Source organism: Sesamum indicum, linkage group LG9 (assembly GCF_026168435.1).
Source record: "Sesamum indicum cultivar Baizhima isolate 11 linkage group LG9, ASM2616843v1, whole genome shotgun sequence".
NCBI classification, from domain to species: Eukaryota; Viridiplantae; Streptophyta; class Magnoliopsida; order Lamiales; family Pedaliaceae; genus Sesamum; species Sesamum indicum.
This window is the reverse complement of record NC_142665.1, coordinates 23,556,799-23,580,779: the sequence shown is the minus strand read 5'-3', so window position 1 is coordinate 23,580,779 and position 23,981 is coordinate 23,556,799. Positions and strand designations below refer to the sequence as shown.

Here is a 23,981-nt window from a genome sequence, read left to right as displayed (position 1 = left end):
ATTAGCATTGGGTGGGACCCCTACAAAAATCATCAAAGTACGAGGAACTTATGCTTTTTCTTGACACAAACCTGCTTTTCGTTCACCTGATTTTCCTAGCCATGTTTTCTTGCGGAATAATGGAGGGATATATATATACATATATAGGGATAATGATTTTAATTTCCTAATATATATAAATTAAAAATGTTAGTGGACGCGGGGGGCAGGAACTGCGAATGTGATGATGATGATGATTGAGGAGGATGTAATTATTATTATTGCGGATGCAAAGAAATCGTGTTTGTCACCCTAAATAATGGATGGAAGGCGCACTTCCCTTGGCATATTCCACTTGTACTTCACGACGTGGGAGTACAGTACAGGACTTTTGTACATGTGAATTCGGCTCCAAAATCATATTACATTATTCAATCGTAGTTGCTCGTGATCTCTTCTAACTTTATTAAGCATACATATATTATGTGTATAATTTTTTTTTTCAAAATAAAATATATAAAGTCATCTTTATATACGTGTGATGTGTATATTGAATGAAGTATAAAATATAATAGGTTTTGTAATAGAAAATCTAATCTAAGTTTAAAGTTCATCTCCAACGGTGTACCAGAACTGGCACGAGACCAGCAAACATCTCACTCCATGCTTGAATCATTAATTTAAATTAATGTCTGATAATTAACAAATAAAGATGTACCATTTATTACATGGTCTCTTATTTCACGAATTTTGGTCTACGTACATTCACGTATCAATGCAGAAAGACCGTAGTAATCTTGGCCTATTTTTACAATGAATTTTGTGGCCTAAGGCAAATCTGTCCTTTTGGCTGATTTTTTTTTTTATTTTAAATATAATATTAGTGATTTGGAATGTGAAAATATATGAAAAATTACATCTTAGAGCAGCAGCATGATCCGCAAATAGTTTCTTGGTTTTGTAGGCATCTCAAGTGTTAGATCAGAAGTGGAAACATGACCATCTGACCCGAGAATGTGTTTGACTATGAGACAAGGAAGGAAGATGGAGGAGTTGGAATCATAACAAAGCAAGAAACTTAACTAGTTAGAGTAGCAATATGCTTCATAAAGGTTGCAGCAAAGCTGTCGTTGCGGCGACTACGAAATATAGCACAAGAGTTCAGCAGCTGGAGAGCAAGATCTTGTAGATGATAACCAAGATAACGAAAATGGTTTGCCTTTTTACGTTTTCCTTGAAAAATATAAATAATCAGCCTTTTCCTCTTCAGAAGCATATTGAAGTTAATGGTAGTGATCTGTGACAAGAACTGAACGTCGGGTTAGACATTTTTAAGGAAGGAAGAATCCAAGATTCTGACAGTGCATCCAGGCCAACAACTCGGAGAATTCCTGGAGATGAGAAGACTCGATACCATGGAAGTAAAGGGGAAATGCTTATAAGCCTGCGACGGACAAACAGCAAACCCGAAAGATAGAGAAACAGCTACACCAAATCTTCATAAACATCATCAATCAACAATCACATCCAAGAGAGTACGTACAACACCAAAAAGCACAAAGGTGCTCTTGAAAATTAACAAAGTAAAAGAAGCAAGTCGAAACAAACTTCTCCTAGTTCTTTTTTCCAATGGTAACAATATTGTGGAGTCGGGAATCAAGTGCTGAATGACATTCAAGATTGATGTCCCCACATTATTTATGAAAAAACAATAACCAGATAACAAATCTTAATTGTTCTTCTTTTTAGCAATCTTAAACCACTCGGTATGGAAGGATCCTGGGATATCAACCCTTTCGTATGTATGGGCACCAAAGTAGTCTCTTTGAGCTTGGACCAAGTTAGCTGGCAATCTCTCCCTTCTGTAAGTGTCGAAGTAAGCAAGACTAGCAGACATTCCAGGAGTGCTGATGCCTGAGTTGATTGCAAGGCATACGACTCTTCTCCAAGCAGATTGCCTGTCGATGATTTCCTTTGCAAACTCAGGGTCGACTAGGAGGTTTGCGAGATCCGGGTTTCTGTCATATGCCTTCTTGATGCGATCCAAGAAGATAGCACGAATGATACAGCCTCCCTTCCATATCCTGGCTAGTTCCCCCAACTTCAAATCCCATCCTTTCTCAATGCTCTTGGCACGAATCAGATTCATTCCCTGAGCATAACTGCATATTTTAGATGCATATAGAGCTTTTCTTACGTCGTCAATCAGTTTTTCCTTATCAACCACCTGATCAGCTAGAATATCACCAAAACCACCAGATTTGAAGACTTTGGCAGCTTCAGTTCTTTCCTCCTTCAAACCACTCAGGAATCTCGAATCTAGAGAAGCTTCAATCGTGGGGGCTGCAACTGACAATTCGGCTGCCTGCTGAACGGTCCATTTACCAGTACCCTTCATCCCAGTTTTGTCCAAGACCTTGTCAACCAGATAGCCATCTCCCTTGTCATCCTTAATTCCGAAAATATCAGCTGTGATTTCAATCAAGAAACTTTGAAGCTCCCCCCTGTTCCATTCTGAAAAAACATTTTTGAGTTCCTCGTTTGACAGTTTTCCAACTGATTTCAGCACATCGTAGGCCTCAGCAATCAGCTGCATGTCACCATACTCAATCCCATTATGAATCATCTTAACAAAGTTTCCAGATCCTCCTTTCCCAATGTAGGTCACACAGGGACCACTATCAGGAACCTGGGCTGCTACTTTAAGAACGATGTCTTCTATATATTTATAGGCTTCAAAGGATCCTCCGGGCATCAGAGAAGGTCCATTTCGAGCACCCTCTTCACCACCAGAAACTCCCATACCAAGGTACAGAAGGCCTAATTCAGTCATAGCTTTCTCCCTCCTCTCAGTGTTCTCATACCACTCGTTTCCGCCATCAATGATACAATCACCTTTCTCCATGTAAGCCGAGAGTGTTTTGATGGTCTGATCAACAGGAGCCCCAGCTTTGACAAGCATGATAATGACACGGGGTTTTTGGATTGACTGCACAAATGATTCAGGATCATGGAAGCCAAAGACAGGAAGGTTTCCTTCCGCTTTTGCTCTCTCAGTAGTCTCATCGACTTTAGATGTGGTCCGATTGTAAACAGAAATTGGAAACCCTTTTTCGGCAATATTCAGGGCTAAATTTTGCCCCATCACAGCAAGACCAGCAAGGCCTATTCTGGTCAGTTTGGGGGATTGATCAGCCATCCTTTCTCCTACCAAATGATAAATTTAGTCCTGATGAATTCCTAATGCAGAACTAGTAAATAAAGTGATATAGATGAAACCTAAAAAGGAGTATCATAACTTCTAAAAAAAATCAAAGTAGTTGCTAAAATGATATTCACGCAGCAATAAAACAAACCATAATGAACTGGGAAATTCGAATGCACAACTTGAGTTTGCATTAAAGAAGCAGGAAGTGCATCAAGCCAGATTAACGTAACTCTATGACGATGTAGAGAAAAAAAAAAGAAGCCACCTTGACATTTTCAATATCTAAACTGAAAACTCAGATCGGACATAAACCAAACAATAATCTCACTTGTTTGCACAATTATTCAACTTATAAATGACATGATGATGAAAAACAAGAATTTATCATCTACAGACATTTGTTCAGAGTTACGACACCAACTTGTGGACCTACTAGTTCGAGAATCTCAACCTTAAGTCTTCTCTTCTGAAATGCATACGAAATCAGATCTTATATCAGATCTTACGAAAGCTGCCTAACTTTCAATCTAATTCATCTAGATCTTGTATAAGTTGTAGTCATTATCGAGCTATTCGTCAACCTTCAACTCACTTAAGACTCCTTGATCAGCCATTCTTGAATGCAAAGCTACCTTAGAAACTAAACAAGCATAACACTGCGACATGATCTCATCCCACCAAACAAAGCTAGAGAAAGGCAAGAACTTTAGTCACATCACTTGATCCAATCTCTCTGACAAAGATTATACAAATGATTCAAACAAAATCAGCAAGAATGCGCCTTTTCCAATTAACCCACATAATTTACATCACATAAACCATCAAAAGGAAGCGAATTTCAACAATCAAAACAAAAAAATAAGAAATACCCAAAAGCAACTACAAAGAAGAGAAACAAATTCACCCCAAATGCAACAACTCTTAAAAGGCAAACCATCCAAAAATTACATCTTTCTTCCATCAGTGAAATAACATCATAAAAGAAAGAAGCCCAAACCTTGATTTTTCCGCTCAGGTGAACTCAACTTGGCAAGAGAGACACCAAAGGCTGCCCAAACTCAGCACAGCAAAGATCTGTAAATATGCACAGGTAACTAAGTATTGATTACAGTAATTATTCGAAAGAAAACACAAGTAAAAGAATCAAGAAAGATTTATAAATATATGCAGTACAAAAATCTTGAACGTCTTTTACTACTCTTAAGCGGGTCAAATTGAGCACCTTCTTTTCTTTTGATATTTGTTCTTGGTTGCGGGTTGGTTGTTGGCTGCGGTTGGTGGGAGGCACTCTTTTTTCGAGTTTTTTATTATAATATTATAAAGAAAATAAAAACTTGCAACTATACCCCCAAATGGGTAAAGTTGCAAAAATAAGAGGAGTCGTTGGTAGCACCAACGACTCCAACGACTCCCCTTTATTTTTATTTGAATATTAATGCCCAAATGGTTAGTAGCACTAACAATTCGGGCATTTATATCTTTTTTAAATTTTTTGTTAAGTATTGTTTATATTAAATTTTATTAATTATTGTGGTATATTAACAAAATAAACATACTTTGATTTAAATATACTTTTTTTTCTTTTTAAAAGTTACATAATTGTACTATTTTCAACTATTTACTTCATGCTATCAAATTAAAAATATTTAAATAAATTGCTAATAAATCAAACAAGAATGAAGGACTAAATTAAATATTGAACCACGTTAGAGGCATATCTCAAAATATTTATCAAATCAACAAGTGGTAGTATAATATATGACCCCTTAAAATCTTTTTGCCACAACAGAATGTTCCGACTATGATGATCAAGAGCAAAACGAACCTAAAGAATCAGTGACTCAAGAAGAAAAAGACCTCAATACTAATGATGCACTTATGTGATTCATAGACATTATTAAAATCTATAATTAATTTTAGTTTTTTTAATTATTTAGTTCTTATATTTTTTTATTTATATATAATTTTTAATTTTATTAATTATTAAAAATTAATAAAACAATTAATATATTTTTATTATTAAAATATTATATAAAAAAATTATAATGTAATACAATTAAAATTATAATTAGTACATCTATTATAAATATGTGTAGAGTAGTGTTGTGGATCAATTGAAATTTTGGGACATCCAATTGGTCACAACACTACTCTATGCACATCTACTCGTCGAGATCAATGGCAAACTATCAAAATTTCTAATGAGATGAACTCACCCCAAACAAGGGTAAGACAACAAATTCATGTCCAATCGCAATAAAACGAAGCTCCATCACATCAAAATAATATGCTAAGGCGGGTCCTAAATGCTAAAATAATGAAGCCGATACTTGAATAATTTTTTTTACTTGTATGTAATTTTTAATTTTATTAGTTGTTAAAATTAATTTAAGATTAATATAGTTTTTATTAATATTTTTTAATTACAAAATTAAAAAATGATAACTATTAATTAATTAGTATATATTATTATTATTAAGTATAACCATTTGAGTTGGAATTTTTATTTTTTTTACAATATTTGAATAAATAACTCCTCTTTTTTCTATTTTATTTAATTAATTATTTAGGAAAGTAACACTTTAATTACCCAATTTCACAATCTCTATCAAAATTAATTTTAATTTCTTAATTTACTTTTTTTATGATATATATTTTTTTTTTTGTACATTTGCACACCCAGCACACGTACACACTCAAGATTTAAATACCATCCATAAAAAAATTTTGCGCTCTGAAGATCAATTTGAAGCCAAGCTTTCATTGGAAAAATATGGCGTCACACTATATAGTCTTGTTTAGGATTTTGAGTTTCAATTGTTGTAAAATCATATGTTATATTGTGTTGTTTGTTTATTTTTATTCTTCATCTCTACAAAAATAAATCTAAAAACTATAGAAAGATGATCCGTACATATAATGCGATCTACCCCTACTCTTAAGTGGTTCGCTCAGACGCAGTATAGACCAACTGGAAAGATCCCATTCGGCAATTGGTTTATTCTGCCCCACTTTTTTTTTTTTTGGCTAATTTCGGGGAATTGTTGTAAGAGTTTCTAAAACTTTATTTTTCTTTTTTGGGGTTACAGAATTTCTAGAACATGTGCTATTAAAATGTGAATTGAAAAACTTTATGAAGAATATTCATATAAGAGTTGTATGTGCGGATAAGCATGCAGAACCAAGTGTAACACCAGTATTGTTGTAGTAAGTAAGCATCTCTTATGGTTAATTCAGTTCTATAGATCGACACTTTTTAATTTCAAACACAATTTGGTTTACCACTTCAAGTCTTCATGTTCCCCTTCTTTTCAAATCCCTGAATAGCACCAGATTAACAGTAAGTTTAGGAACGTGATGTCAAGATCTTGTACGGGTTTAATACAGCATAAAATGTAATAAATATTTACTCAAGTTCGTTGTATATCAGTGCCGTGATTCAGAACAATCTGAGCATGTTAGGACCATATATTGGCTGTGAAAGTGAGAGCCTGTCTGTGGCTGCAAAGGTCTGAACTCAACATCTTATAGTTCAGATGAGTTGATATTATATAAGTTTATACAACGAATATGTTTCATGGGTGTACCGATGAGTCTTGGCTTTTTAGTTCAGCCCATAGTAAGAAAGAATGACAGTAACAAAATTTTTGTGGAGGAAGTAACAATTAGAACAGTCAATCTGAAAGTTAAAACTTGTAACCAATGACTATAGGGAGGCTGAAAGAACTTTGCTTGAGTTCATTGCTACGCACCATAAACTGGGATTGCTATGCACCTTTACATGCCAAAATTGCACATCTGCAGAAACTCCATCTCATTGTCGACGTACTTTGTCCATAGATGCTTATAGCCGTTCAAAGCGATATCCAACCAAGGTTTCATGTCTCCGCTGAAATGGATGACAGCAGCCTTATCAATTTCCTCCATACTGATACTTGGGTTGATTCCAAGCCCAAGCACATGCCACGCTTTCTCCAGTGACTTGGTTGTTGAGTAAAATGTCGCGAGCCCAGCGGGCAGGGTCCCCAGTTTCCATAAGGTGCGATCCTCATTCTGATCATACATAAACAAAAATCTTTCAGCAAGTAAATAATAATATAAAGAATCGGAGAAATTGAGCTATCTTGAAACTAAACTGGTGAAAAGCAAAACTCATCAACAAGACCAGGATAAAAAATAAAGCATAAATCTTACCAAGTTTTGCCAATAATGGTATTTCTCAGTGCATTTTTCCCGTCGCCAAGCTTCAAGGTCAAACATATTCATGCCAAATGCCCAGGCACAAGCCCTAGGATTGAACTTCTGCTTGATGAGAGGGTGAGAGAAGTTTAAATATTCAGAAAAACGACGGAATGACCCAAAGCAGGTCTCAACCGCAGCATTCACATTTCCATCCATATCGATTTTCCACAAGGCAGTCAAATCCTTCTGTACCACAACATCATCATCAAGAAAAAGTATCTTGTTCAGCTTTGGGTACAGTTCAGGCAAGTAGAACCGAAGGTGATTGATCATCGATAAGTACTTGGGATTTCTAAATTTCATGTTGTTCACATCTTTAGTGTCATACTCTGCCCTGGTCTCAAAGTAGAACTTTTTCAAATTTGAGGATTCAAGTTGCCTGAGCACAGGTGCATACGAGGAATTTAAGAACTTGAAATTGTCCACGGCATTGATCTCAATATGGGCTCTTCCTTGTATTGGCCTCATCTTAAACCAAACTTTAGTAGCAGCAAAGTTCATCCTATCGGTAACAATATGGAAAACATGTTTCCATGGCTCCTCAGCATTCTTAACGACTGAGTTTACCACCACAGATATTGCAATCACATTATCTGAAAAAATTGCATAATGGTATAAATTTGGATCCTCAAACTCAGGCTTGGGCTCATCATCCTCATACTTTTCAGGATGTGCAATTCTCTCCTCCATAAGCCGCATTGCAAGACAATGCAAACTCTTGGGAGTCGATATTGCTGCAATTGAGCTGGCAAAAGCCCCATTCTTCTTGGCCTTCAAAAGCAGCTCATGAACAGCAAAAATTGTATCTTTCAATTTCTGAATCTTTAACTGATTATCATAGGACTCCTTGGACTCTGCAATTATTATCCTAGCAATCTTGACTTTATCCTTAACCTCCTTCTCAAATTGCCTCAGCACATCCTCATCGACCGGTCCCCCCGATTCAAACAGTGCAGTGCGATAGGTCGGCTTCAATTGAAGGTCTGAGAAATTTTTAGCCAAATCATCAAACATTTTAAGCAGCTTAGACGTCTCAAGCTTCAGCTTCCTCGCATATCCACCATAAGCATTCACTAAGGCAATATGATTATTTGCCTGATTATGTATCAAATCTAATCTAGTCTTTGGTGGGTCTGACTGCCACGCTAGGAAACTCCGATGCACATATGCATTTCCCGTGGTCTCCACAACCTAATAATTGGGAAAATCGTCTAGTCAAGTTCATTTTATTTAATTTTCATTCAGCTCCCAGTGATTACACCAGCAAACTGCTGATCACATCGCTGAACTACATAAATATACAATTCCACATTGATGACAAGAAGTTACAAAATCCATCTTCCCACACATAATTGCTGAATTTTCTAATCAGTTATGCGTCGGTATTGATTTGGGCTTGGAAATTACTATTTGATTTCTAATCCATTCCTCAGAAAATTCTCAAAGCAAGAAACCAGGAAAGTGTTCTCATGAGAAAACACCATACTATAAATCAAAATCGCGCAATGTTGCCTTTTCACGTTTTCTATTTCAATTAATCACGAAAGCGCAATTGAGCCATAAATGCACACAGCTCCATAGAGAACCCAAAAAAAGAACCAATAATAAAAAAGAACACGCATCAGTGAATTTGAAATGGGACTGCTTACAGGATCGTCCTGAGACGGGTGAGAGGAAAAGAAGACAGAGAGAGTGGCGAGGAAAAGAAGCGTGAACATGGCGGAAGCAAAGATCCGGTAGCTGAAGAAGCTTCGGAGTGGCGATCCGCCACCAATTCCAACCCGGCCGCCACGGACCGTCCCCGCCATCACGATCACCCCAGAACAAATCTGTGAATAGTTAATAATGTGGGTACATGCACAAACTAATCAATCCTCAGCCACTTTATGAGACTATAGATATGAAATGAATAAACACAATGTGAAATGCCGAGAGAGTCGGAGCTCTTGTGTGTGTCTGCTTTCGTACAGGCCTACAGATACACTGAGATTTATGCGTATTACTCCTGCGTGACTGTGTGTGTCTGAGAGAGAGAGAGAGAGAGGGAGATAGAGAGAAAGAGAAATGAGATCTGAGTCTGAGAGTGTGAACAGTGTATCTATCTATGAGGAGGAGGGAAGCAACAAAGACGAAGATACGGGGACCCGACCCGTGTTGGGGATGGTAGGACTAGGACTAGGATCTCGCTCCTCATAGTCGACGTGGAGCTCTTTTGTCTTTTTTATTATTTATTTTCCTCCCCAAATCTTCCTTTTATTTCTCTTTTAGTCCCTTTTTAATCGTCTTGTTCTTCATTTGGGATTGCTAATATTAAGGCTTTTTTAGTTTTTACCATCCAATTACTCTCAAATCTTTATACATAAAAAAAGAAAAGAACAAATGTTTTAGCAAATCCAAAAATGCACAAAAAAATATTACTTTCTTTTATTTAAATAAAATATATAAACCATTCATCTCGAGAAAATATAATCATATTTCATTGTAAATAAATAAAATCAAATAATAATATTTAGAATAAATTACAATGGACTTTTTAAAATTTATTATAATTATAGATATTTTTTATTATTTTAAAAATTATAAATACTCCCTTAAAATAATAAAAATCTCCTTTTGATAGCTTATTATAAAAAAATCTTTATTAGAATATTTGTAATTTCATAAGAGTATTTATAATTTTTCAAAAAACGAGAAAATATTGGTAATTAATACAAACCTTAAGAGAGTCCTTTGTAATTTGCCCCTAATATTTATACAATATTATAATTTTACCATTTCCTAAGGATGTATGCTTTTATGTTGCTGTAGTAATTGTTCCAATCCATCAATTATGTTTTCTATAATTCCATAAAAATTTAAGAAAAATTAGAACTATCCCTCATAAGGTATGGCATAATTACGAATACCCAACTAGTTATTTAAAAAATTATCAATACGCATTAATTTTAACGGTCGTCTAACTATTAGTCCGTTTCGTTAGCCTCCATTAAGTTTTCATCCATCTATGTAGTGTACGGATCAAAATGTCTTGTTGACTAAAAATTATAATTTTATTTATTATTTTTTATTTTTTTATAATTTTTAAATATTTTTTTCATCCATTCTGTTGAAATTTCTTTACAAATTTTTAATTTTTTAAGAAAAGAAAAATAAAATAAAATAAGAGCATAATTGACAATTTCATACCCCCATCTAAGGATTACATAATTCCATCAAATATTAAGGGTATTTATAATTTTTCAAACAATGAGGGGTATTCGTAATTATGATAAATATCTGGAGAGCTTGTTGTAATTTATCCAAAATTTAATTAAAAATATAACCTTCTTTCTCTATATATTGTTACCTCTGAAATTCTTATTTTTTAATTTTTTATTAATTATTTAATCTCTGTAACAACTATATACAGTATTTGATGCATCTCTCTTAAATATATATATAAACATTAAATATACTGTATGTATAAAAGTTATTACACATGTATCGGTAATTATTCCCTCCCAAATCCCAATATTATCATGCATCGTTAGTAGTTATTAGTTAAGCGCTTTGGCTTTATCAATGTTTTCTCCGTTCGTCCATAGGACCTAAGTGACTATTTATAAAGTTGATGGGAGAAAAATACAATTGAGAGAGTTGAGGGGTTAAAGTGTTATTTTTAGCTAAAAAATAATATAAAGATACAATAAATGAAACGGGTTTGAGCTGCTGCTGGCCGCTGAGCTTCCGCAAAACGAATATAACTGACTTTGAGAATTTGAAACAATGATTCGTGAATCAGCTCTGTTTTGTAGTACAGGAAATTATCTGCAGGAGGGTTACTGGTTCAGATTTCCAGGTTGAATCCCTAAGCATATGAATTTCTATACATTTGAATGCCTGTTTCTCCTGGAAATTTTTGTGTAGCAACATTGCATTGTTTCATTCATAGAATAACTAATCAGTAACCCGTCGTTTTGTTCGTAGTTTTGTAGTGTAAATTATACCGTTATTGCTTATTATGAGAAATTCGTCGCACATTGGTTACAAGGTTGTTTTTTGTTGATTTCTATTTGATTTCCAGGGTAAACATTATTCCTTATGCTTTGTGATGACAACAGTGCTTCATCAGAGTAAGCAGTATACGTGAAGAAAGCATTATGGACACTATTTGTTTTTACACGATTGAACTATTTAAAAGAGGGTGAAAAGTAGTAGTATAATATTCAATAGGCACGATGTTTTTGAAAATTTGATTTGCTGGACCTACTTTCGATCAAACTGGAGGAGAAAATGTCCAGGAAATGGTTGAATTGCTTGCATGCTCATGTTATGCATATTGGAGCTAAGCTTTATACTTGTTTTGCCCACATAATTTCCTTAATCTCTATGGAGGGGAATGTCACATTCCGATGATTTCTTTGACTGCGTTCCCCTTCAAAAATCTCATGTCCAAATGAATACAGAACATTAAATTCGATAAAAGAAGTATGATGAAATGAGAGAAATAATGTAACAATAGGTGCTACTATGTATAAAGCTAGTTAAATTATTTGAAAAGGACAGTGAAATTTTCTACTAAATTATTATGCTAATCTGTAAGCAGCAAGCCAGAGGAAGGAATCGGCAAAGAATCCAGACACGATTAGAAGAAAACAATTATAGCCGAGGCTCATATTACCATAGCTTTTCCTGGAGGAGGTGAAGATGATAAGATCAACCAAAACTATCTTCCTTAATTGCCAATTGAAGAAGACTCTGTATATGTGGAGTGGTCCCCCAAACACAGGACTTATAGTTTAGTCAAAACAAGTTAGAATGCTCTCTATAAAGGTTTTTGGTAGGTCATGCATTTGATGTTTTGCCTTTCTTCTTCTTCTGCTTGTTTATCCTATACAATTACAAATTTTTTCACACCGTTATTCACCTGGAAGAGGTACTACATTCCACTTGAGGCAATATTGCTTGGAATTCTGGGACTTTAAGTTTTTCTTCCATTTTTGACTGCTTTATCATGTACTCTAGTTCTTTTTCTAAATCTAGGCAATCATTGTTCAGATTTGGGAGTGTCAGAGTTGGGAGTCCAAATATATTCTAACAGGCTAGTTCCTAGCTTAGCTTACAAGACTAACTCTTGTGTATGAAGTGCGTGAATAGTGTCTGCATGTGTAAATGGACATTCACTGAGTTGCTGCAGGTTCAGGAAATTGGGGACCCTGGACATGTACAAATTGAGCTTCTTGATGACAACTGGATTTATTTAATGAAGTTTTTATTGCATCACTACTCTTATCTCATACAGATAATAATGAAAGTCTGTTCTTATCGACTGAGATAGTAACAATTGATTAAAGTGATTAAGAGAAGAAAAAATCACAGCATCCATCTCAGCAAGAAATCAGGGGACTCAAGAAGTTCAGGCCAAATTGTTGCAGGGATCATCATCAAGGCCTCTCAGGCTAGGGTAAGGACTGTTAAGCTGCATTTCAGTAAGCATTTGACGAAGCTCTGAAGCTTCTTCTTTGAGTTGAGCATTTTCCTGGAGTACTTGATCGTGACGCTCTGACACATGGTTCAGTTTGTCTATAAGTTGGTGATTCTCATTTCGGAGCCAGACAACCTGTGACCAAAGCTCATCCAAGTGCTTTTGTTTGCGCATGCGTGATCGCCGTGCTGATTCTCTGTTTGAAATCATTCTTCTTTGCTTCCTCTCGTTTATTATGCTCAATTGTTGCTCATCTGCTTCATCAGAAGTTGAATTACTGCTGAAGCATGTTGACTGAGGATTGAATTCTTGAACTTGGGGTGTCATGTGGAGTTGATATAAAGGATTAGGAAATCTGTTAAATTGATATGCCGGTGTGTTCATACTAGTCAAGCCAAAATGGGCAGGAAACTGTGTGGGGTTTGGAGGAAATAGATAATGGAGCTCAGAAACCTCAGTGGGTTGCATTGCTATAATAGTACTGGTAGATTACAGGGACAAGATTGTGGAACGAGTTCCCAGCAGATGTCAGGAAGAAGTCAGCTGATGTTTGAAGGCGAAGCGAAACTAGTGGGAAGGCGAGAATTTATAGAATGGAGAAAAGGTGCTGTGGCCCCATTTTATGAAATAAGGTACAGTAGAGTTTCTCATAGATGAGACTGCAGGACCATGATACTGAACATGTATATGTGCTTCTATAGTATCTGAACTGTTCATTCACAAAATATGATGTATAAGTCTATGCATCTAAGGGTTAATCCTGTACATGTATAAAGTGGTTGCATGCACATGATTGCCATGGAATATAATCTAGGCAATCCATATAAATTGTAATATTAGTTGAGTATTGGATAATCTTATCAAAATGAAAAAAGTGCTTGCATCACGGGTGGAGAGAGAGAGGAGGACTTAGTTTATTATGAGGGGTATAATAATTGATTTTGGGGATGTTATTGTGGGAAAATGCTCAGGAGGAAATGGGATGAGAAGTCAATCTAAAATATGGTGTTAATTGTCAGCCAAAGAAAAATGTTTTCTACTATAGGTTGGTTTTTAGCCAGCAGAGACCAGTCACATAAATTAATAGGAAGAAACCAGCTAGGAGATTGGGAATTGATAATTCCTTTTCTAAAAGTGGAAAACTTGCAAAAAAGAAATTGGTGACTCAACAGCCACTTGTGTGAAACCATCTTTAAATATACTAGATATGATGTACTCTGTTTCAATTATATTTCTATATTAGGACTCAGAAGCCCTGCCTCAGACATTGTTTGGCAGTATGACTGCCATGCTGTGGTAGAAAGGGATGTTTTAGACGTAATATTTACAAATGAATAGCACACCATGCCATTCTGTGGAAGACTGATGAGAGCATTTCATTTATGATTGGCAAGGTATAAAGTTGGATAAGTACAAAGACAATTATTGGTTATTAACCAAATTATTTTAGCATTTTATTGCAATGTTTTAGTTTAAACTGCCTGTGCTTCATTTATGATTGGTAAGTTATAAAGCTGGACAAGTACAAAGAGTGTGATTAGTTATTAACTGCATTATGTTGACTTTTTATTGCATTATATTTCGATTTAGTATGGATCTGATTTTCTATTCAAGTTGAATTGCTTGACAGATTTTGCATTTACTGATCTGGTTCATGAACATCCATTAAATTGGAACTGCTTTAGCACAAGTTTTTCCCCTAAGCTGTATCGTTCCCTAACACTGACAAATATAAAACATCAAATTTCTCAGAGTTCTCTATTTAACTGAATAGTATCAAGTGATGAGAAACTTGAGGTATAGTTAATTGCAGATATATTCATTTGGTAGATTTTGTATTTACATTATTCGGTACAGATGCTGTCTATTTGCATTCTGTGCTTACAAAATTGAGCAGATGTTTGCAGATTGGTGAAATTTACAGACTCTGAGACGATAGTGGTCAAGCTGATGGATTTATGTGGTCAAATAATTGATGCTTTTGTGAAGTCATGATAAACCATTACAATTGATTCATCACTGGAAGTCTTATTCCTCAATAGGTCAGTTTTCATTGAGTTATTTCCCTTTCTTATATTAATCAATTTAGTGGTGATCTGAATACTGCCCCTGTCTAGATCACTTTTATAAAGATCAGGTTTTATTTTAACCACACAAGTTACCCATCTTTTTACTCAGTTTAAAAATCTTGTACGGTTGATGGTGGGGATACAAAGCTGATGAGTGAATGGATGTACTTTGAAATGCATTCTTCCACTGAGAAAAAGAATTTTGTAATGCATCAAGAAGAATTCTCATGGAGGGAAATGCTCTCTCCTGCGTATTGGGTCAGGTTGAGTGGTCTCAATAGTCAACAATATCATTAGACAAAATTTGACTCCACTTTCTTTTCTTGTCTCAATTGGTTGTTCCCCTGTTTTTATTTTTCTGCTCTTCCTCTACTACATTTTCTTTCCTGATAAAAGTCTTTCCCATATTGGGGATTGAGAGTCTGAATATGATTAATGTGGTTGAATACATACATGATACATCACTCCACCTTTTTGTCTACTGTACTTGAACTAAATACTTCCTCCAATCAATTTCAACAGCAACTATTCTGGTTAATTTGATGATTTACCATCACAAGCACATCTGTTCTGCTAATCCTTGTATTTTTTCTCTTGTTCTCGTCATACTTATCTTTACACTAAGGTATTGTTGCTTTCAGATTGCCTCCAAACTTTAAAGGAATCATCCCCACATTTGATCATCCTTTGTTAAAGTTTTTGACCAAGTGACGAAGTCCAGTTTCTTGATAGACTAATCTATGGATGTTAATAGGATGCATGTCATTTCATTTGCTTTTTTCTCCTTTATTTTTGCTGAAAAGGAGCATGAACATATTAGTGTTCTCTCACCATAGTTGAAGTTGAACCTTGGAGTCTCTCAGTTGATAACTGATGACCGAATGAATCACGTTTCTTCCTGCTTTAGATGGGTTTTCAAGAAGTTGACACTAGCAAGCAATAGTTGATAAATGGTCTATCGACTGCCAAATTCATCTTGTTGAAGTAACTCAAAACTTTATATGAAATGGCACAAATAATAGTTGATTGTATTAGTTAAGGATCCCACTGTACGCAACTGATCAGTAGCTATTCATTAGAATCTAAATAGATGCGTTTTCTCGTGACTTGGTTGCAGAACTTAGCCCTTTAAAAATTAAAGATTTGGAGACGTATGATTTCAGAAAAAATAAAAAGGGGTTAGAAAAGCAAAAGATGGGGTTGGATGGAAACAGTGCCCTCTTTGATGTGAAAGAAATGATTAAATACATATTACCCACTTGAGGCACAATCCCTTGTCAGCATATCTTATCTATGTTTCAAAATCATGCTCGTATCCCATTATTTTTCCCATTATAACCTCTATATTGCCATCTAGTTTCTCTCTCTCTCTCTCTCTCTCTCTAGGTCAAAAAATCAGAAATATACTAAGTTAGGAGCCCTTTGGAGATTTAAGATGGCAAATGAATCGGATATAGAGGGACAGTGCCATAAACCAAAGATCAGAAAACTACTAATATAGGAGCTTTTGGAGATTTGAGATGGCAAATGAATCGAATATGAAGGGACAGCGCCCTAAACCAACGGTCAGGGTATTGCACGGAGGGGTGCTGGATTTAACATCTGCTCATCCCCTTTTTAGCATCACCCAATTTTTTTTTCCTTTTTCCTTTTGAATGTGAATTAAGGTTGGCAGACTAGGAAAGTGCAGGTGTATGATGGGTCTTTCTTTCTGGGCCCTGGCTAACAAGCTCGCGTGGGTGCCGGGTTCACCAACTCCCCCGTAATTGGCTACAGGTCATTTCAGCCACATGTGTCGAGTGTCGACCACACGTCTCTTGAGTCACATAAATCGCAATAGAGTGTATAAAATATATTAGATATAAAAAAAATTATAAATATAATTGTTAAAATGCCTTCTACGGAGCATTTTAACATAAGAGAATAACGCTCCGAATGACTATCGGGTATTGCATTTATGATTTTGGATGAAGATTTTTTGTGATTTGGAGAAGATTTATGTGACTTGTATAATGCAAATAATAGATAGACCTTCCCAGTTGTCTTGATAGGGCTAGAACTTTTTTCAGGTGCTCTAATCCATGATGGGGCGCTCAATTTTGTGGTACTGTCATTTGTTACCATATGCAGGCCACTCAAGTGACCTATACAAAAGTTTTCTAACAGGGGTGGTAAAGGCAAATGATTTCCACACAACAATCATGTGTTGTGCCCAATCAGGTTTTTGTCTGAACTCGTAGGGTGGAATACGGGTTAGTTCAGCTTCTTTAATTTCCCTCACTCTTTTGTGTTATCGACAAGGTGTTGGATCTTAAAAGGATAAATTGTTAACACATGATCAGTTTCTTGTATCTTGTATTAGGATATTTAATCTGATCAAAGAATAAGCTTAATTAGGTGCCGTCTAAGTTCCAAATGAAGTTTCATCACATTTCTCCAACATGTCCCCTGTAATTCATTTACGTCTTAATTAGTCATTAATGTATGTTATACGTACAGCAACAACTTAACGACATAGGATTCTCTGTCGCACTAGAAAGGGGGTTTTCTGTCTTAATTTCGATACACTAAATTTAGTGATAGAAAAGTATTACATGCCTGTATAACGCTTCCACATATTCAAAATGATGTCGCATGCAGGAATACATCCTTTCATGAAAATTCTTGTATACGAAGCGTATGGATTGTATCACATCAGCAGACACGTATGTAAGTTACATTCATGGATACCTATTACCTAACTACCCTCTTTATCTTACCTAAATTTGAGCTAGTTGTAATTTTATTTAGCTGCATAAATCATCATCTCCTTGCAACAGAATCAATAGTGCGAGCACTTAATTCAAACATGGATTGAAGCTGAAGGTGTGGACAAGGAACAACTTGGAACACTCCCAAGGAGCATGCACATTAATTATATTGATTGTGGTCCTGAATCAAAAACAAATCTAAGGTAAAGCCCCGTATTCTATATGTTCATAATGAGGTGAGGAGATTGGTTTAGTGAGGATAAGTATATCCATCAATATCGGCCAACGCCTTGTTGAATAATCATCTCCTAACTTTTGTTTCTCACTTTGTTTCACCCTAATATTAGCAATTGAATAATCATATATTACCCCCCATTTTGGTCCAATAATGAGGATTGTATAATAGCATAGGTGGGTGGTGCATTTGAATTATTTGTACCAATTTTGGACTCATTTGCATAATGTGCTTACGTACCTGGTATAAGTTCTTCATCCACTATCAATGTGGATAGAAAAAGGTGTTTGGTTATTAAAAGAAAATGGGCCACTGCTTTTCTTCACTATAATTGGTGTTAGCAAAACATTTTGGTCATTAATTTTAATGTTTATTTGTTCTTTCTCTTTTCTGTTGCTGTTACAAAGTATGATCATCTCATTGTAATATACGTACTGGGACTACTCATCTTCGACATGTGTCGAGCTATCGTCTTCACTTCCAAGCACATCTTCAAATTTGCTCCTCCTATTAGTAGAGAATAATTTACTTTTCATATTTAATAATAATTACTAAAATAGTCATTAGATAGTTGGTAGTCGTAAGGTTGCTGCAACTTTAATAACTGTTTGAAAACAAATTGGAGCTCAAAGAATGACCATAAATCATGCAAAAGAGGAAGTATACACATCACTAACTTCCTTTATACTTTGGGTACACGTAGACAATTACCCTTCTTACACAGTCTTAGGATGGCAAATGGGGTGGATACACCGCGGATCAGATTTTTTTATTGTATTTTTTATTCTATTCTGTATATATATATATATATATATGTCATGTGTGTACAATTCTTTTTTAATAAAATATATGAGGTTATTTTTATATGCATAGTGTATGTATATTGAACGGAGTAGAAATTAAAATATGATTTGAAAAAACAAAGTTCAATCCTGGTAACCAAGGCTCCATACTGGAGCTGCTTTACGATCAAGACTTGATAATTTAAATTTGAATGCCTTCCAGTAATATTATTAAAGATATTTAAAATACTTAATTCATATATTTATTAAAAAAATATCTTTTTTATTATAATGATAATTTATTAATAAATAATTGTTTATTATATCAAATATTTAAAAAAATAATCGGATCTTGCAAGTTAAATCCATTGAGTCCAAGGCAGACTGGGGATGGAGTGAGTCGGATCTTTGGTCCTTTAGAGAGATCTTCTCTAGAGATTAGTCACATAGTTAATTGTGAAGATTAGTCACATTGTTCTTTAGAGAGATCTTCTCGTCATGCCCACCTAGTTGTGTTGGTTTTTGTCAAAATTAGTTATCGTAGTATGTCGTTCTTGCTAGCATATAAAAAGAATTTTAGTGTGAGATAATGAGAAAAAAAAATTATGAACAGAACAAAATATAATTATAAATTATAAAAAATATGAAAAAAATAAGGTGAGAAAGAAATGTGGAGTAGTGGGTAGTTAAGTGGAGCAAAAAATATAATTATGAGATTATTAAAAAAATATCCGAAATTACTATTATGATCAAATTATTTTGAAGAGAAGAAATGAAATTAAAGATAAATTTAGGTATTAAAAAAAATTGATATTTTCTTTTATAATACTATAGATAAATTTGTCATCGGCGGGTTATTACCCTGCTTAGACTCGTACTAAAAAAATACTCATTATTGTTTACGGTCTATTTTTACCATACTTATGAAATATTTATTGGATCTTGATTTTGTCTAAATGATGGATAAATATTAATAAATAACAAGCCGAGATAAGTACATAATAAGAATGATAACTTAAAAGTTAGTAAAAATAAATGAAGCTAACTATGAAAATATATTTAATTTTTATTTAAAGGTATTTCAAGCTTTTTATAATTAGTAAATAAAATTTATTATTTGATATATATAGTCCAATGATTAATAAGTTTAATTACGTCATTTAATAGAACTTTGGTACAAAATTAATTGTATTATGTGGAGAGAGTGTTGTAAGCAAACAATGTTTTTGATGTTTTATTTAATTCCAAAGTTTGATTGATGTACTAAAATTAAAATTGAAGACAAGAGAGGGTGGTGGTGAAGGTGCTTGGTTTGTTGTGACTTGACACATTACCATAAAGATAGCTAGGAGCTGTATAATCATTTCTGATGCATCTAAAAATATACCTATTTCATTTAAACTATTCATTCTACCACATAAAATTGTTGTCATCTTTATTAATTGCAAAATCTTATATAACAGTTTCTTTTCCAAACATATGTATAGGTATTACTCTTTTCTTTTTTTCTCTTAATTGAGTTTAGTACTATTTATTAAGAAAGAGACATGTAGAACTGCCATGTGGATGTAAAACATTTATTATGCACATGCATCGAGTTTAATTTGATTTTTAATACTATTTATTAAAAACGTGAGGGGCCACCTTTGACTGTTAAAATGGGTTAAAAATAAAATACCCCCGAGCACACTTATTCTTGAAAAAAAGGTTACCATCTTTCTAAATTTTTCTATCAATAATGTATATTTAGAAATAATAAAAAAAATTTAAAGAAAATGAAATTTGAAATGATGTAGGTGATGGAGCAGGGAGTGGATGTTTGGTTGATTAGTAGGTAAAGTTGTGGCGAGCATTTTGGGATTGTCGTATCCGAAGAATATATAAGGAAGATGTTGATCCAAAAATGAAAATTGAAATGTGTAGAATAGATCATAGAATAGGATTAGGGGGTGGCGAGGCAAAGGCGATATGCACCCTTTTCCCTCGACATGGTTAATATTGTGGTGCCTTGTCTGTTTATTTGCAATTTCTTGTTTCATCCACACTCCCCACTGCAATCATCACATTCAATTTCAATTTCAGTATCTATTTTCTTGACATGATAAGAATATAAATCATTTTACTCTAACCTCTATCCATCCCAAATATCTTTACAATGTAAGAGTTTTAATGGGATTTCGATTTCAAAATTTTAATTTTAGTACGTATTATGTTGGTAATAAGTCGATTAGATTTGCTTTTTCTTTATAAGAGGGTGAAAGTCAATATTGGTACGAATCCATAAATAAATTATATAGTGGTGTATTAATAATTGAATAAGGTTGGATTGTGTATTTGTGGTGTTTGTTTAATAGATTGAGAGTGATGAGAAGAAGTCAAAATAAAATAATATTGAGATATTCAAAAACAGGAATGATTGAGGCAATAATCTCAAGTCCCCACAAACACACGCCTTTAAAAATATCGTAAGCGACGAATGGTAGGAAAAGTTATGGCTGAAACGCAGCCACTCGCAGGGGGTCAGACCATAATAAGGCCTTTCTAGAGGGACTAAAGTGCTTTTTCTCATTGCCCACTCACTTTTTTTTTCTTTTTTAATTTATCATTTTCTCACACGTGTGTATCTACAAACCTATTCTTTTCTAACTCTTTTTCTTTCTCTTTTTTGAACTTATAAGAAGTTAGTACTAACAATATGGAAAATTATGGACATTCAAGTATTTGAAAAAAAACAAAATATAATTTTTAAAATTTTATAAATAATTTATAAAAATTGATAGAAAATCACTTACAATTCTTAATTTAAAATCAATTTAATTTAATTCAAAAAATTTGAAAGTAAAAAATTGGGCCTGAGGGCTACGTCGAATTCTTCAATCTTCTTTAGAAGACTCCTCCCACAATCTGGATATCGCTACAAATGCAATTCAAAACACAATTCGAAATGGCCCATCTAATGAAACACAAACTTTGAAAATGCACCCCCAAGTTAATGCAATTTATCTACTTATGATATTATAAATAATTAAATTATTTCTCTATAAAAAAAATAATAGCGAGCGAAATGTTAAATTAATTTATTTTAAAAAATACAGGAAAATAAATTACTATTATTTTTATCATATTAGGTAATTTACATAATGAGGGAGCTGGTCGGAAACCTTCGCTTTCATGCTTCAGAAACAAACTCTCAAAGACGACGGAATCTCAACAGTGAAATCCTGATAGTAAAGTTGAGAATACGATCTGGGAGTTTGTGGAGAATATTGAACAACCATTCGTCTTTGCAATATGAAGAAAAACAATGCTGGCTTTGTGCACATTCAATCGACCACTGATATCAAAACGGCTTGTTGCTTGAGGAAGAAATCCTCAAAATCTTAGCATACCATTTTAGTATTTGAAAGATCGGCTCTTCCTCTCGGGAAATTTCTTCCCAACACAAGGAAACTGAGAGGCAATACAGAAGAACAGATATGCCAATGCAGCACAGTGGAACACGGGAACAATTGATAAATACAGGAGTCTGCTGGATCCTAAAACCGAAAACCATGAACAAAGCCACAAGTTTAGATATATAGAGAATATCAGCCCAATATTTGGAATGTAGGCCCCGCAATCCAATGTACCCCAGATAAACCAACTGAAGCAAACTCCAACAATCATCCATATTACAGTCAGAAAAACAAATGGCAAAACCTGCAGATAATATACAAAAACTGGCTCGAAGAAGATTGATTATTTTTAAAATGATTAATAATCCGTCAAATATTTCCAACAAAAATTGTGTCCTTTCTTGACCCCAGGGTACTGGTAGCCCTCTTCATCTCCATTTTTCTGATGCCAAGAGCAATGACTATAATAAAAGGTGGCACCCAAAAATTATATACAGATAAATGCGATTCCTACAAAGCAAAAAAGAGATAATTCCTGCTGTTTGAACTTCAACAAAGTAAATGCATCTTTCATTAAGTAATTCTGAACTGAAAAAAATTAATAAAAGCAAATGCTGATTAGATATGCAAGAAACAATGCTTTTTAGAGTACAAGAGGAGGCTTGAGAAGTTTCAGAGTTAAGGAATGAAACAAACAGTTCTGATTTATATAGGGTGTACAAAATATTGAATTACATAATGGTGGTGGAGCGTACCACAATGATGTTAAGAGTAACTGATGCATGCAGTGTATTTAAACACTGCGGCAAATGATATGAAGATCAAAACAAGCTCTTGAAATGAAATAGCATTATATCGAAACTCAAATTGTGGATCATGAACAGAAATGGTCACTGATACAGGACAGACTTTCATGTGCCAATTTACAGCCGGGAGCCTACTTAATTTTCTTACTTGTTTTACATTATTCAGAAAGATATAACTCAACCTATGTTATTAGTGGAACAACTGGCATTCCAGCTGAATGCGTATGATCTTTAGGTCCACTTTACGTCATTACCCTCATATCAAGAGCCTCATATTCACTTCCCTTCTTATTGATATGACTGTCAGTTTTGTAAAATCTTCAAGTAATTCTTGAAAGAAAATTTTAACAAAATGTAAGCAAACTAAAGAATGACGCACTATATAAGCTTCAGGCTACCACTAAGAGGTATGGTAGAAGAGAACCTCTCGCATAATGAACTATGTATACGGAAAGATCACCATGACTTCATTGAAGCCAAAGGTCTCTAAATGATAGAAAATGTTAAAGACTGTCTAGAAACAAGCAGAGAAGGAAAAGTGACACCCGAATGACCGTTACTTAGAAGAGGATTTTCAAAAAAATAAATGAACAGTAGGAAAGTTTGTTAACAACAATACTGTGGCATATGGACAACAGACAGCACCAAAAAAAGAGGAGTAAAAATGGAAACACAAGGTAAGTAAGATATGTTCACAAACTTAATAGTTTGGTTCCAAGAACAATTGAGAAACTCAATGAAACTCTCTAAACATATCTGCTCATCCAGTAGTAACAAGAAACTACACAGACGGTCATAATTTTTTTCCAGACTGCAAAACCACCGAAAGGTAGGCAATTCTGGAAGCAATTGCCAAGCAATCCAACTAATTCTTGTCTTCTGATTGCTGACAACACATTGAGAAATCATTCATATGCTTGAGATGAATACAATCACAGGAGTAACTGAAATACCAAGATCTGACAACATTGATATGGCAACTCATCTCTACAATGATTCTGAAGGAATGATTGCTATCTTCTAACATCGCAGATTATAGGATACGTAGATA

General features: G+C 34.4%; 3 protein-coding genes and 1 long non-coding RNA gene across 13 annotated transcripts; 1 reads left to right on the top strand and 3 right to left on the bottom strand.

Moving 5' to 3' along the window:
- Positions 1-1,453: 1,453 nt before the first annotated feature.
- Positions 1,454-4,506, bottom strand: LOC105177569 (6-phosphogluconate dehydrogenase, decarboxylating 2). 7 transcript variants are annotated; one of them, XM_020699037.2, is made up of 3 exons: positions 4,410-4,506; positions 4,185-4,261; positions 1,454-3,208 (listed from the first exon to the last, which is right to left on the bottom strand). In XM_020699037.2, the coding sequence occupies exon 3, from the start codon at positions 3,176-3,178 to the stop codon at positions 1,709-1,711; it is 1,470 nt and encodes a 489-aa protein (XP_020554696.2). In that variant the 5' UTR covers positions 3,179-3,208; positions 4,185-4,261; positions 4,410-4,506; the 3' UTR covers positions 1,454-1,708. The 7 variants fall into 7 exon arrangements, with proteins under 7 accessions (XP_020554696.2, XP_088741501.1, XP_011099074.2 ...); XM_088885375.1 differs by having other exon boundaries at positions 1,454-3,179; XM_011100772.3 differs by having other exon boundaries at positions 1,454-3,186; positions 4,410-4,505.
- A 2,193-nt stretch (positions 4,507-6,699) lies between these two features.
- Positions 6,700-9,589, bottom strand: LOC105177568 (putative galacturonosyltransferase 9). The gene is made up of 3 exons (XM_011100770.3): positions 9,079-9,589; positions 7,382-8,620; positions 6,700-7,240 (listed from the first exon to the last, which is right to left on the bottom strand). The coding sequence occupies exons 1-3, from the start codon at positions 9,235-9,237 to the stop codon at positions 6,965-6,967; spliced, it is 1,674 nt and encodes a 557-aa protein (XP_011099072.1). The 5' UTR covers positions 9,238-9,589; the 3' UTR covers positions 6,700-6,964.
- A 3,074-nt stretch (positions 9,590-12,663) lies between these two features.
- LOC105177566 (basic leucine zipper 43) lies at positions 12,664-13,435 on the bottom strand. The gene has a single exon (XM_011100769.3). It carries the CDS (start codon positions 13,359-13,361, stop codon positions 12,825-12,827), a length of 537 nt encoding a protein of 178 aa, XP_011099071.1. The 5' UTR covers positions 13,362-13,435; the 3' UTR covers positions 12,664-12,824.
- A 96-nt stretch (positions 13,436-13,531) lies between these two features.
- LOC105177567 (uncharacterized) lies at positions 13,532-18,327 on the top strand. Of its 4 annotated transcripts, none has more exons than XR_016067552.1 (4): positions 13,532-14,287; positions 14,801-14,935; positions 17,032-17,671; positions 17,782-18,327. It is a non-coding gene; the product is annotated as an uncharacterized LOC105177567 (long non-coding RNA). The 4 variants fall into 4 exon arrangements; XR_016067551.1 differs by having other exon boundaries at positions 14,791-14,935; XR_016067553.1 differs by lacking the exon at positions 13,532-14,287 and adding an exon at positions 14,302-14,690.
- The last annotated feature ends 5,654 nt before the right edge of the window (positions 18,328-23,981 follow it).